The 15743-nt window shown below is 42.3% G+C and overlaps 1 protein-coding gene across 1 annotated transcript; it reads right to left on the reverse strand.

Moving 5' to 3' along the window:
* Window positions 1-790: 790 nt before the first annotated feature.
* On the reverse strand, window positions 791-4417 carry LOC121644328 (UPF0489 protein C5orf22 homolog). Its single transcript, XM_041992204.1, has 5 exons — window positions 4394-4417; window positions 3997-4265; window positions 3783-3910; window positions 2328-2611; window positions 791-921 (listed from the first exon to the last, which is right to left on the reverse strand). Exons 1-5 carry the CDS (start codon window positions 4415-4417, stop codon window positions 829-831), a joined length of 798 nt encoding a protein of 265 aa, XP_041848138.1. The 3' UTR covers window positions 791-828.
* Window positions 4418-15743: the final 11326 nt, after the last annotated feature.

The raw sequence follows: 15743 nt of genomic DNA on the forward strand, positions 1-15743 counted from the left end.
AAAATACATTTAAAAAAATCTGCTATCCTGATTGGTAGCTGCAAGTTTAATTGGTTAATGGTATTTTGTTTTACACATAATAGAGTTGGTGGTATTCTAAAAATGTAGCTCTTCTGATTCCATATTATGAAGTGAGAATATCAAATGAGAAGAAGTTTCCTTTTTTCTATTACAGGCTCTGTTTTATTCCTTTATTTTTCCATTGAGTGAAGTTAATCATCTTTTTGTTTTGCAGGATGTCAGGGTTGTTCCAGATGGGTGTAAATTTACATGGGATAACTGAAGACTTGGTTATTTTTAGAAATTCCCACCAGGCCACCAAAGAGGAACTGATATGGATGCTTTTAAAACACTGATGTGTTTTGATGGCTGAGCTGATGAATGGCAGGTCAGAGATAACCAGATCCTCACACAACGCTTGCTCTACATCTAACCATGGTTCATCCAGACTGCTAGGTTTAAGCCATTTGGAGATAAACTGCAGCTTGTTAGCTAAGAAAAAGCGATTAAAGTTGGGTAGCTTCAATCCACCTCTATCTTTAGTCTGTTGTAAAATTTTTAGACTGATATGTGACGGCTTGTTTTTCCATAGAAATTTAGATAAACAGGTAGTTTACTTTAGATAGAACCATCATTTTAACTGTGGCAACCCTCCCCATGAGCGATATGGGTAAGCGCCTCCACCGTGAGAGATCATCCTCTATTGCTTTAAGTAGCTGGACATAATTTAGCTTTGTTAGTTCTGATAACCTGAGAGAAATGTTTATGTCTAAATATCTAATGTTTCCAGACTGTGTTGTAGTGTTAGGTATGTTTTGTAGGTCACAGTTAATGAGCAAAATAAACAAAATGTCTAACCTTATCGGCATTCAGGCCGGGTTCTCTGAAGTTGTACAGCTCCTTCAAGAGGGAGTTTTCTTCCTGAACAGAGACAACACAGAGCTTATATCAATTAAAGATAAAGTAACTGGAACATGGTTATATATGGACATACAGTATATACAGTTCTCCCTTCAAACCTCAGTCTGCCTGAATACTGGCCAAACAGGAGACACAAATAAAAAAAGACAGGGTCCTGCATATGTGTTCATGCTCACAAAATCTGCACATAAAACGGAAATGTCTCAGTAACTTGTCATGTGTTGGGTGTGGTCTTGGTCTAATGTCTTAATGTGAACAGGATGATAAAGATGACTGTTTAGATATAAGCTGCCACTGAACTGTCTTCCACTTGTGGTTCAGACTCTTCTTTTAGGTTGTTTGTGGTTGATCATCTTGTTAGAGAATAAATACTAAAACACTGAACAGTTGTACATGTGCATACAGAAGTTTAGAAAAAGTCAAATCAAGTTCACCTGTAACAGGCTTAGAGAGGTCTGTGAAACAATCCAGAACAGTACACAAGGGGTTTGGGGGAGCCTGAATTCTGGACATGCATCATGCAACTTCACAAGCACACACACACACACACACACATACATTAATGCACTGCAGCACAGTCACAGGTGAACATTTTCAGGGGAGCCAAGCTCCTCTTAGCCCCCCATAATTAGAACCCTGTCTGAAGTACCAGGGTCAAGTTGGGGGGCACCATTAACTATCCTGTTGGACTTCCAGTTCCAGACTGATAAACTGGTGATGGATAACCAACTGGACATCTTGGTGGTTGAGAAGCTGCAGAAGAAGGCAGCAGTGCTGGATGTAGCGATCCATCACTGGAAGATGAGAAGCTGTGAAAATACCAAGAACTGAAGGAGAATGATAAGAAAATGAGGGGAGTGAAGACAACAGTGGTGTCAGACAACTTGGGGCCGTGACCCCTAAACTGGGAGAGAGGCTCCAACAGATCCTGGGAACACTATTAGAGATATCCAGAGGGGAACATTCTTAGGAACAATATAGTCTTAAATAGTCTTAGAACAGTCCTGGGAAACAGTCCCGGGACAGGCCTAGAAACATTCCTTGAGACATTCCTGGGAACATTCCTAGGAACAGTCCTAGGAAAAGTTAAGATACTGGAGTAATCCCTCAAGGTGTCAAACCTCTGGGGGTCAAGTGTGTAGTTTTCATATTATAAATGCATGTTTTTGTTTTCTTAATGTCCTTAACCTTCGTTATATTTAGCTGACATTACCTCCAAATGGAGATTTTGGTTGGGGCCACACAGCTTCCATTTCCTTAGCAGGTTTTTACAACACTGCCAGAAAAATGAGTCCATTATTTATGACAACTGACACAGGTGATGGGAAAATGAATTTGCTGTCATGTAGGTGTTGAAACCTGATCAAATAAAGAACATTACAATCAAATACATGCTGAAAAGGTACCTCTGTGTATAATTCCTTAAAGGGGTTTTTACAGGAGAAGAAATCCATATCAATGTCCAGGATGTATGGGTCGTTTTCATCCAGAAATGAAGTTATTCTCTCAACAACATAACTGGTGAATCCTTCACCATCTAACATCCCATTGCTGCTGCTGCCCCCTGCTGGTTGCAGTGGGTCAGTGGTTGCTGAGTGGGACTGGATATGACTGGTTTCTCCATCCTTACTCCTCTCCGTCCGAGGTCTCTTGGCAAAACATGCCTCTGTGTCCTTCTCAGTGCTTTGCCCTGGTATTAAATATCAGATATAAAAGCAAAAGGAAGGTTAAAATAGGATTATATACTTACATAAAAGACATGCTGCAGAACGCTAAAAAGAACATCTCAGTATTTTCTCTATAGAAGTTCAACTTATTTTAAAAAGTTTGGTCATATTGTGCCAATTTCACACTAAAGTGCAAGTTTTAACAGTTCTCTCTTTGTACATGACTCTAGAAAAAACTCTAGAAGAATGAACGATGTGTCATTGTGAAGGCGGCAAAGCAAAGTAAATACATCCAACATGTTTCACCACCTGCTGGATAAAGAGCAGCTTTGTACCACCAAGTAAAGTTAAATGATGGTAACATTTATCTAAAGCAACAGTGACGTTAAATGTTATTGTGTTCTTATAATCCTTTACGACTGGCTGGACGTAAAACAATGTGATGGCTTCATTTACTGAGGGTTAAATTATACGGATGGCGGACTGTTTCTCTGTTAAAACGTAAGGTTGATGCCTTTCGTGGTCAGTGTTCAGTGGTCTGTAGAACAAAGCGTATTTAATTCCATAATGTAGTCATAATGTGTCAAACAGCAGCTATTCTGCCAAAGGACAGCTTAAAGTTAAACCTACCTAGATGTTTTCCTGTGTCTCTAAATGCTCTTTTCAGGTTGAAAAAAAAATGGTCAAAACCATTTTAAACTGAAGTTTCCAGAAGGAAGCCTCCCAAGTCCAGATAGAGGTCCTGAGAGAAAATCAGTTCATATGTAGGATTTATTTATTCTTTATACAGCAGAGGAGATTTACTTGGGATGTAACTTCTTGGTTACTTTGTTTCTATATTATTTTGTTATGTTGACATCAAAAGATAGAAATAATAAAACTTCAAGGGGCAATAAGAGAAAATTCATCATTTCTAGACTGAATTAAAATAAAAAATGGATATTGAAGAACTAGAGGTGTAGAATCATCTGGAGTACAGCATGACATCACACACTGTGTTGATCTTTAGTCCGTGTTTACCAGCCGGTACTTGGGCACGTTCCACAAAATGGTGATATCATTTAGCTCATTGTGTTTGCACTGCCTTTGGCTGTTTTCTTGTAAACTCTGATTGGTCACTTTTCCATCATCCGTCTCTCTCCCACTCTCTGATTGTCTGCTAACCAATAACATTTTGTGTTAGAGTTCTGGAACCTGTAATGTGACTTGGTTTGACCGGATTGACTCTGACCACGTTCAGTCTCAGAGGCTTTGAGCTCTCCAGCTGGTCTTCACCAACATACAGACCATCACTGAGGAAATAATTATCTGTAGAAGTCAGCCTGCAGATCCACAGAAAGATGACTGAGATACACACCAGAGAACCAAGTCAGTCATGTTATCCCCTTTCTGTGTTTTAGTGTCTTACCTGATGGTGGTGGTAGAGGAGTCTCTGCCTACAGTCATCTTGTGTTCTCCTTCTCTGATTTGCTGGGACCAGTATGGATGCAGCCATGCCACACCAGACACATGACCAGCATACACCATGGGCATTATCCAGTTTTCTATACTCAGTTCACTGAAAGAATATGATTCAACACAATCCAGTCTGACTTCAGCAACATCATCAAGCCTGTATGTGTGAAGGACACAGTGGCACAAAGCATGCTGGGTATGAGGAGGACAAGTCGTCCTGTTCTAATGTTGAAATACACACATAGCGAATGGGCTCGGTAACAGTTACACATGCATGTGCTTAACTGGGATATGTATGTTGGTTTGAATGAAGACACAAACATTCATTATTTTATCACAGACATTTTTACCATCAACTCCACAGATGTGGTCATTTTCACATACAAAAAGATGGCGGGTGCATCGCCACAGCACAAAATCGTTCCCACCGTGAATCTAGTCTGCGTTCATAAAATGACCAAACATCTGACACGGCAGAAGCTTGTTTGGAAAGAAAAGGAAAATACAGATGAAATATATATTTATTTTAACAGGCAAAACATCAAGAACAAAGTTTAATTTACAATGTTGGAAAATGCCAGAATGCACTTGTAGGGCATAAATAAAAAAACAGCACTCCCAGACCTCGGACATCCAAGGGTTCACATTTGCTTCATACCAGCATGTTTTTCTATGACTTCACTAAAATAATCCCTAAATCTACAAAACGACAGACAAGCCATTACTCTGCTGTCATGATGCTGGACAGGACAGGTTAAAAGCTTTGAACAGTTTTAAATCAGTCTTCATTTCTATTTTTAGGGTCAAATTGGGCTAGTTGAGATATGATAATTTAGTTCAGGAAGACAGATGTAATAAAAACCTATCTGAAAAATAGTGAAGAAACCAGCCAGAGTAGGAAGAGTCCACACATGTCCAGATGGTTGAGGCTGTGTGTTGAAGGGTTTCTGACTGTTGGTGTGTGTTTTTAACTTTCAAAGCTTCACACTGAGTATGCACACTCAAATTCTAAGATGGGCTTTTCTTCCAACAATCACCGGCACAGTCACAGATCTGTTGTTTCTATTTTGGATTAGCCAGTAGTGCTACACCAAACATGGATATCCTTTGCAGAGCAGCCAGATATCTCAGAAGAATGAAGGACGAGGAGGAAGAAAGGGGGCTGCAGAGCTAAAGTAAAATACTGGCAGGCAAGAAGAAGGTTAAGACTCTGCATACCATTATGGGGGAATGTACAGTCCCTCACAAATAAAATCATCCTGCTTCCAGCACTCACCAAACTGCAGCGAGTCTCCGAGTCTGTTTACATGACCATTAAAATCCGATAACCAAGTGATCAGATTACTGTAATAATCAGATCTGATCAGATTTTTGACACTGGTGGCATCAAGCATTTTTTATGGAGCAGTAGCATGTCTGCTGTGAGAGGAAGAAAGTGGCATGCCCCTAGGACCCAGCAGAGGTGGTGGGAGAAAAGCAGATGATGCATAAGCTGTCATCCATGTTGAGAACAGCTCATACAGCACTGCAGAACTCCTTCAGCGACAGACTTCTTCACCCTAAACATGTGAAGGAGCGTTATCACAGGTCTTTCCTCCCTGCAGCAGTTCGACTGTATTACTGCTCCCAGCAGACCAAAAACACAAACACACAATAAAAAGACAGCATAAATTATTATTATTGTACATATTGTAAATAATGAAAATATGTCACTTTTTTTATTCCTTAATTTTCTCTTTTACATATACATTTCTGTATAATTTCTTTTGTGGCTTTTACTGCTGGTCCCTCTGTCTTGCTGCTGGGGACGAATAAGATCTGATCTGACACATCCACATCAGACTGCAGCCTCACAGCAAGAAGGTCACTGGTTCGAATCTTGGCTGGGGGGAGGTTCGAACCTTGAGGGTGGTGGCCTTTCTGTGTGGAGTTTGCATGTTCTTCCCGTGTATGCGTGGGTTCTCCGGCTTCCTCCCACCATCATGCATGTTAGGTTAATTGATGACTCTAAATTCTCCCTAGGAGTGTGTGTGTGTGTGTGTGAATGGTTGGTTGGCCCTGCGATGGACTGGTGACCTGTCCAGGTGTACCTGCCTCTCACCTGTTAATGTTGGGATAGGCTCCAGCTTACCAGCAACCCGTAATGGAACAAGCGGTACAGAGAATGAATGCATTATTAAATTTATTACTATGTACTTAGTGACATAACTTCCTGTTATTTTCAAAACATCTAATCGTTGTCAAACATGCCGGCGCATGTTAGCTCCCACATTAGCATTAGCTGCTAATGTGGGAGCTAATAAGCTGCTAAACAGCCAACATGACAATGTTTTACTTTGTTTATACTCTGACTTCTAACTTCTACCTGAATATATTGAACAAGCAGGTCATTCCATCTTCCCTGATGGCACAGCCATATTCCAAGATGATGGTCCAAGGATTAACGGGGCTCAGGTTGTGAAAGAGGGGTTCAGGGAGTATGAGACGTCATTTTCATGCATAGATTGGCCAGAGTCCAAACCTGAACCCCATGGAGACTCTTTGGGATATGATGGAGGACCGGTTCTCCCATTATTACTACAAGATCTTAAAGAAAAAATAATGAAACTCTTGATGGAAATAAATGCTGTGATATAGCAGTAGCTTACAGTGATGTTGCTAGGTACCTAGGTCCTGCATCACTGATGCATTAAAATCTGAAAGGACGCAGTAAACTCATTATCGATGCGTCCTTGGGACGTACCCCATTTTCCCCATGAAAAACAATACATTGTAAACAACAATTAGTGTTTATAATCACTAGCTAGAGAAATGTTAGTGTTTCCCCTACACTGACTCAACCGTGGCGTTTTTATTTTTCGAGTGTGTACTCTTAGGAGAATTAATATAGAATGTGCCTCTTTATTTATTTCTGCAAACAGCTTTAATATATAACATGTGGTGTGAAAGGTAATATAAAATGTTCACAAATGTCTTATATTTCACATAATTTCCTTGATTTCATTCTATACCGTTGGTGTCGCAGTTTCTTTTCTAGATCATGTGCGTACGCCTGGGTCAGAGTGGCCGTGGAGGTAGGGACATTTTCCCGTCAAATTTGGTTTTAGTAAATCCCAAAAGTTGACTATAGCGTATGCCGGTTTTTGTTCCTAGGGCTAGCTTGATAAATGAGGCCCCAACAGTGGCGGTTTTTGATAATTACAACATGGGCAGCCGCCCAGAGCTGCAATCGCCAAGGGGCAGCAGTGCAGCATGAAAAAAAAACAAACAAAAAAAAAAAAAAAACAACTTTGAGTAGCCCATGTGGGAAGCGATGCAGAGCACCTCATCTGTATAATTATGTCAAATAAAACAAGAGAAATTGCGCCCTCTAGTGGATAAGTCATGCTAGTGCGGTCACACAGAGTAAACCAAGTCAAGATTTACAGGGGGGGTGCAGCTTTTACCGTCAGCTGCTGGGTGGGTCACAGGTAACCTCTGACAGGTTGGATGCAGGAATATACTGTTCATTCAGTCTGACAGTCATCTCCAACTCAAATGGCTTCCAAAAAAAGCAAATTTAATTCATCAGGTCAAACTATAAAACCATAAATAATTAATACATGTAGTTTTCAAACTCAAACGCTTACCAGTAATATACACATTTGTAAGTAATTTTGTGGCAATGGTTTAGTCCGCACTTTGCGCTGTTGTTTTGATGCTGCATCGTGTTATCAGAGGATGCTGGCGAAGTGTTGGCTATTTATTCTAGCGTGCAGATGAAAATAAAAAGGATAAAACCATCAGGTTGCCACTTTAGAAAACAGAGAAAAGAGCAACAGGAGAAATGAGAGCGAGATAAAGATATGATATATTGAACATCTGTGTAGGAGCCATTCTTTCATTTTCCTTATTCGGTCCAGGTTCATCACGGTGGTGGTTATTTGTTTATATTAAGAACGGCACAGGTGACTTGAATTCCCCTCCGCTATTGGTGGCGGGGTGGAGGGGAAGGGCATATAAGGGTGGAGACGGCAGAGCGCGGGGTGCTTGGGTAACGGGAGGTCACACGGTTTTTTACCGCTATATTTACGCTAAACGTATGCAAAAACAACTTAATGTCTGGACATAGTTTACCATCTTAGCATCACCTTTCGTTAGACCTCCATCTTCATCTTTTCCACCTGTTGCCGTATACCGCCATCCCAGACTTCAAGTCATCATTTTCTTTCATGCAATAAATGGGAGCTAACCCGAATATACCTTATCGTCTGGACATTGTTTCATTAAAGCGCGTTATAACCAGGATCCCCCGTACCCAGAGCGACTAATAAAGGAAAGGACAAGATAGTCGCTACACAAAGTAAAAAACCTGGCCTAAGGAATTCATCGGCTGAAGAAAAGTACAAGCTTGATTCTAGGAGTTCGTCGGACGAAGGACAAAGTAAAGACCGGACTTCAGGAAGGATAAAGTAAAGACCGGACCTCGAAAGTTCATCGGACGAAGTAATAAAGTAAAGGCCTGACTTCAGGAATTCATCGGACGAAGGAGTAAAAGGAAACCCTCTTTTGGATAACATCGGAAGCCACCTGTTGGGAAAACACACACCCCGTTTGGAAAAGCTCTACGAACAACGCCGAGGCCTGATTACCTGCTTCATGGAATTACAATCATTCATCTATACATCGTCTTCCTCGCACGTAAGGTCACGGATGAATTAATCCGAAACATCACTAATCATGGGACATCTCCGGTGAGTGCAGTCATTTTTACTTAATACACCGCTATGGATTGGTTTGATGTGGAGCGGCATCGTGCCTCATTTGGAGTTGATTGTTCAACAACCGGTTAGTGAACTGGGACCGGGTTTCAGCCTGAAAGTTGCAGGTATCCTCATTACAAAGTGTGGATATTCAGTCGTTTTCGACATAAGTACTTTGGTGTTGGTGGGTTTATTCTTTTTTCTTTTTTTTTTTGTGCGTGTGGCCGAACATAAAGGCACAACGCAGCATGTTATTGCAACCTCTGATTAAAGGAAAATGAGTGACTCCAACTGTGATAAGCCTGAAACCGAGCCCACAGCCATACAAGGTGAAAGGAGGCAAAGAAAGCTTTCATTAAAGGGCGCTGCTTTAGCAATGGAAAAGGTTCAAAAGGAAAGGAGCGATGTGTTTAAGCAAGCAAGTAAAATAAAGGCAAAAATAAAAGAACTTTGGACATTAAATACAAATGGGTTTGTGGTTAAACAACACCTAAAAGGTTTAAATGCTCTATATAAAAATGCATTTTCTCTTCATTCCACTTTGCTGAATGATTTTGATTTGCCTAGTGATGAGCAGCAAAGGCAAAAAGACTGGTTTCAACTCAAGAGAGCTGCTCATGATGAATTTGTAAAAAAAGTGTGCATCTGGTTGAAAGACAATGGGGTGATGGATGAAAATGATGTTGATAATGTTAATGAAAACACCAGTAATATGGACGGTAGTGTTGAAGCAAATGAACAGTATGTTGCTGCTGATGTTTGTGTTAATCCTGAAGACAGTGTTTCGAATATCTCCAGTAAGCGTTCAAATAAGCGCAGTTCTATGTCCGGGTCAAGCATGTCCTCGGCCCGTAAATTAGCTATGGCTGATCAAGCAGCTTTGATAGCAAAGGCCGCAGCTTTAAAATTAAAACACGAGCTGGAGGAACAAGAGGAAAGACATAAACTGGAAGTGGATAAAATAAGAAAACAGAAGGAGCAAATAGAATTAGATGCACAAATAGCAGCCGCTGCAGCACGCTTGTCTGTATTGGAGAACATTAGTACTGGAAGAAGTTCAAGTTCTGATGGGATGAATTCTTATCTCAATAAAGGGCTTAAAGAGCAAAGATTGGACCCGCAAGCGAAAGCGTTTATGCCGAAAAATATTACCTCTACTGTTTGCCAGAGTGTAACGGCGCCTTTAACATCCGCACCAGCCACGAGGCCTAAAATCTTTGGCAATGTAACATCATGTGAGAGAAATCAACCATTACATCATCACTATCCCCTAAACGTCACTGTTAAAACCAACCCACAGTTAAAAGACGGTTTGGATACAGGAAAGGCCCAGGCAATACTCAAGTTTCCAATATCTAATGTCAGTTCTGGTCAACCTGCAGTTTCACAGCCACAACAAACTCCCCAGTCGCAAGCTTCTGCTGTAGCCGACAATGCTTTCCGCGACATCATGCAAAAGCAGAATGAATTAACATCAATGCTGGTACAGCAGCAGTTAGCATCCACTTTGCCTCAACGCGATATTCCAGTGTTTGACGGTGATCCGTTGCAGTGCATTTCATTTATGACAGCATTTCAGCACGGTGTAGAAGAAAAGACTAACAGCTATACGGATTGTTTATATTATTTGGAGCAGTATACCAGAGGTCAGCCAAGAGAACTGGTTAGAAGCTGTATGCATATGCCACCACAAGAAGGCTACCAAAGAGCTAAAAGACTTTTATGTGAGCAGTTTGGGAACGAACATCACGTTGCTACCGCATACATGGATAAGATCTTCACCTGGCCGGATATAAAATCAGAAAACGTGCAAGCGCTTCAGGACTTAGCCTTATTTTTACGAGGATGCTGTAATGCAATGGCTGAGCTACAGTACTTGGAGGAGCTGAACGTTCCATCTCATATGCGGCAAATTATTTCGAAGTGGCCTTATAAGCTGCGTGAACGATGGAGAACAAAGGCTTGTGAAATACAGGAACAGCGAGGCTTCAGAGCAACATTTACAGACTTAGTCCATTTTCTTGAGAAGCAAGTGAAGGTTTTGTCTCATCCTCTATTCGGAGACATCTCGGACGTTAAGCCAAGCCCTGTAATAAGAGGTACACACAAAAACAGGATACCATTTAAGAACACTGTAAAAAATAGTAGTTTTGTAACATCGATTATAACTACTAACAAAGATCCAGACCTTTCTAACTTGACACACGGGCAACAAGGACAGATGACAACTTTAAAGAGCTCTTCTTCGGAAGTCTGTATTTGCTGCGAACAACCTCATGCTGTATTAAAATGTCCCAAATTAAATAGGATCTCTCAAAGGGAGAGAATAGAACTCCTTAAGGGAAAGGGAGTATGCTTTGGGTGTTTGAAGGTTGGTCATATCAGCAAGGAATGCAGGAGTCGTCTTACCTGTGATATATGTAGTTTAAAACATCCTACCGTTCTGCATATAGAGCGTAAAGAAAGGCAGGACAAGTTATCCGGAACAACCGCGAACAGTGCACTCGTGTCTCACCAGGTTGGTGCATGTACCGGGGCCGGAGACCAAGATTATACCCTTTCAATCGTTCCTGTTGAGATTAGATGTAGGAAGGGGAATAAGGTGCTGCAAACTTATGCTTTCTTAGATCCAGGCAGTACAGCTACATTCATTACCAAAACCCTTATGACTCAGTTGAGCTTACAAGGTATCAGAACTAACCTCATGCTCCATACTATGGGTCAGCAACAAAGGGTTGCCAGCCAGCGCGTAGTAGGACTGGAGGTCGCTGAGTTGGGGGGAAGCCAATTTATAGAGCTGCCAGAAGTTTACACACAAGAAAGTATTCCCGTTTCACAGAGTAACATTCCCCGGCAGCAGGACATAGATAAATGGAAATATTTGAAATCCATTAAAATTCCAAAGTTGGATGCAGACGTGGGTCTTCTGATCGGAACAAATGCGTCAAAGCTATTAGAGCCATGGGAGATTATTAACAGCAGAGACAATGGACCTTACGCCGTAAAGACACTATTAGGGTGGGTGATAAACGGACCGTTAAGAAGCGCAAATGGTGGGCAGAAAGGCTGTCAGACTGTCTACGCTAATCGAATTTCCATTGCCAAGTTGGAGGAGCTGTTTGTATCCCAAGACTCGAATCTGTACCGCATCGGTCAAAGTAAAGTGTTCTTCAGGACTGGAGTCCTGGCCCACCTGGAGGAGGAGAGGGACATGAAGATCACTGATGTGATCATCAACTTCAAGGCCTTGTGCAGAGGATACGTGGCTCACAAAGCCTTTGCCAAGAGACAGCAGCAGCTGACAGCCATGAAAGTCATCCAGCGAAATTGTTCAGCATACCTCAAACTCAGGAATTGGCAGTGGTGGAGGCTTTTCACTAAGATGAAGCCTCTGCTGCAAGTGTCTCGGCAGGCGGAGGAAATGCTGGCTAAGGAAGAGGAGCTGGTCAGCGTGAAGGAGAAAGAACTGCAGGCTGAGGAGCAGCTTAAGGAATATGATGCCAAGCAGGAACAGCTGACTGCAGAGAAGCTGGCTCTTCAGGAGCAGCTTCAAGCCGAGACGGAGCTGTGTGCCGAGGCTGAGGAGATGAGAGCCCGTCTGGCCCTCAAGAAGCAGGAGCTGGAGGACATACTGCACGACCTGGAGTCTCGCCTGGAAGAAGAGGAGGACGGGGTCTCCCAGATGCAAAATGAGAGGAAAACAATGCAGCAGAACATCAAAGATCTGGAGCAGCTGCTGGAGGAGGAGGAAGAAACCAGACAGAAGCTGCAGATGGAGAAGGTCACCACAGATGCAAAACTAAAGAAACTGGAGGAGGACGTCAGGGTGCTGGAGGACCAGAACAGCAAACTTAACAAGGAGAAGAAACTGCTGGAGGAGAGGATCGTTGAGTTCACCACTAACATGGCAGAGGAGGAAGAGAAGTTCAAAAGCTTGCAGAAGCTCAAGAATAAACACGAAGCCATGATCACAGACTTGGAGGATCGTCTGAGAAAAGAGGAGAAGATGCGTCAAGAGCTGGAGAAGAACCGGCGTAAACTTGAGGGCGACCCTACTGAGCTGCATGACTGGATTGCAGACCTGCAGGCTCAGATCTCTGAGCTGCATGACTGGATTGCAGACCTGCAGGCTCAGATCTCTGAGCTGCGAGCTCAGCTGGCCAAGAAGGAGGAGGAACTCCTCGCTGCACTGGCCAGGATTGAGGAGGAAGCTGCCGCAAAGAACACAGCCCAGAAGAAGATCAAAGCGCTGGAAGCCCAGATCTCTGAACTCCAGGAGGACCTGGGAGAGGAGCTGGAGGTCCTCAAGACTGAGCTGGAAGACACTTTGGATACCACTGCAGCTCAACAAGAGCTGAGGTCCAAACGTGAGATGGAGGTCGCTCAGCTGAAAGGGACTCTGGAGGAAGAGGCCATGGCTCACGAGCAGCAGATGGCCGACATGAGACAAAAACACAACCAAGCGTTTGAGGAGCTGAATGAACAGCTGGAGCAGGCCAAAAGAAACAAGGCATCAAGGGAGAAAGTCAAGCAGGCCCTGGAGAGCGAGTGGAATGAGCTCAAGATTGAGCTGAAGACGCTGACACAAAGCAAAGGAGACTCTGAGCACTGCCGCAAAAAGGCCGAAACCCAACTTCAAGAGCTGCAGGTCAAGCATGGAGAAAGTGAGCGACAGAGACATGAGCTCGCTGAAAAGAGGACCAAGATGCAGGCAGAGCTAGATAACGTTAACAGCCTCTTGAGTAAAGCAGACAGCAAAAAACATGAAGAGGAGCTGTTCGCCAAAACCAAGCTTTCAGATGAAGAGGATTTAAATAAAGAAAGAACTAGATAAGCACAAAGAACATCTTCAGGAAGCCCTGACAGAAACACTACTCCTTATGGTTCCTGGAACCTGGGAAAGATTATTAATACCTACCCGGATAATGACGGACTTTTGCGAGCCGTGCAGCTAAAGGCGAAGACTGGACAGCTGGAGAGACCAGTCTCCAAGATCTTCCTTCTGCTTGAAGAAGTTTGAAAGGAGCAACGCCAGAAGAAGAAGAAAGACTTGGGACTATACCCATTAAGGGTTCTTTTATGGTGTTGGGTATCTTTATGGCTCCTTTTTTGTAGTATTGGGTGAATTGCGCTGTTTACACAATTGGGGCCGGTGTGTAGGAGCCATTCTTTCATTTTCCTTATTCGGTCCAGGTTCATCACGGTGGTGGTTATTTGTTTATATTAAGAACGGCACAGGTGACTTGAATTCCCCTCCGCTATTGGTGGCGGGGTGGAGGGGAAGGGCATATAAGGGTGGAGACGGCAGAGCGCGGGGTGCTTGGGTAACGGGAGGTCACACGGTTTTTTACCGCTATATTTACGCTAAACGTATGCAAAAACAACTTAATGTCTGGACATAGTTTACCATCTTAGCATCACCTTTCGTTAGACCTCCATCTTCATCTTTTCCACCTGTTGCCGTATACCGCCATCCCGGACTTCAAGTCATCATTTTCTTTCATGCAATAAACGGGAGCTAACCCGAATATACCTTATCGTCTGGACATTGTTTCATTAAAGCGCGTTATAACCAGGATCCCCTGTACCCAGAGCGACTAATAAAGGAAAGGACAAGATAGTCGCTACAATCTGTCATGCAAATTCCACAAGTTACCTGTCGATGCACAGAAATGTGGGAATCAAGTGAGGCCTACTTGCATCTGTTAAATATATTTTCTACTTTTAGTTAATTAACAGTAAATTTGCACATGCATTTACATTAGCAAATGAAATATAGTTTAATATTTGCTATTCCCACCCTTAGTTTTAATTTGTTAACACATTGTATATACTGGTTATTCCAATCAGGTCTTTATAAAATTGACATGACATAATGATGTGCCTGCTGTCACATTATCACAGTTGTATAAATAGCACATTACAGGCAGTTATACTTGGTGTTGGATCTTTAACTTGTAGTCTGAAGTGCCATGATGCATCAAATAAACACTGCTAGTATATCCCTTTACTGTTATATTTGTGTAAATTAGTGTGTTCTCTATTCATATAAGGAACACTTCTTAAATATTTGGAAACACTTGTGGGTGAACAACCAGATGATAATGATAAGCTTCAGCCATCTACCTCCACCTCAGTCATGCAGGAGGAGACCACTCCAGAAGTTATTTAGGAAGAATCAGATACATGGCCAGACATTTCCACAGTCTCAAATGTTGAAACATCTGGTTCATCTGAGCAAGATTCATCAGGTATGTACATAAACATAAAATATTAATAATGCAGTGTCAGTCACCATGTACACAAAAAAATCCACAACACCTCTACAGTTTCTGCAAACAATTTTGTACTGTGCATATATGTGCCTTTTTTAACCGACGAACCCCCAAATTCTACTCTTGTGGGCTCAGAGACTGAGGATGAAACGCAACAACTGCCCACTTACCCAGCTAACTGGCCTTCAGTCATGACTGACAGGATTCATACACAGTTGGCTGTCAGAGGACCAATTGAGCTACCATCTACCTTTCTTTTTCCTCGGAATAACCATGATGGAAGAAGTTGTCATCACCAATTCTTCAAGAAAACACTAGTTAGTGGAGAAAGACTACAAAGAACATAGTTGGTGTATTCAGAAAAAAACAACAGCCTCTTCTGTGTTTGTTGCAAGCCTGGACTGGAAGCACTCAAGTTCTCTGCGCACCTCTCATGACAATAGCCCACAACATATCCACTGCACGAAAATCTGGAAAGAATTAGGTGTTAGGATTAAAAAAGGAGAAAGGAAGCTGAGACAAATCGATGGAGAGAGGTACTAACACACCTTATTGCTATTGTAAAATCTCTATCAGTGACAAATCTAGCTTTAAGACGACATACCCTCAAATGGAAATTTTTGGAAGGAAGTAGAATTAATGGCCCAGTTTGACCCAGTCAGGATCATATTGACAGAGCCCAA

Source organism: Melanotaenia boesemani, chromosome 8 (assembly GCF_017639745.1).
Source record: "Melanotaenia boesemani isolate fMelBoe1 chromosome 8, fMelBoe1.pri, whole genome shotgun sequence".
Classification (NCBI taxonomy): domain Eukaryota; kingdom Metazoa; phylum Chordata; class Actinopteri; order Atheriniformes; family Melanotaeniidae; genus Melanotaenia; species Melanotaenia boesemani.

What these genes read in the sequence shown, in the direction of transcription:
- LOC121644328 (XM_041992204.1), bottom strand. Translation starts at nt 4,417, where the DNA reads ATGACCACATCTGTGGAGTTGATG. An exon ending in TCCTCTACCACCACCATCAG is followed by an intron (nt 3,911 to 3,996) that starts GTAAGACACTAA and finishes GTGGATCTGCAG; the next exon opens with GCTGACTTCTACAGATAATT. An exon ending in CAAACCAAGTCACATTACAG is followed by an intron (nt 2,612 to 3,782) that starts GTTCCAGAACTC and finishes ATTTAATACCAG; the next exon opens with GGCAAAGCACTGAGAAGGAC.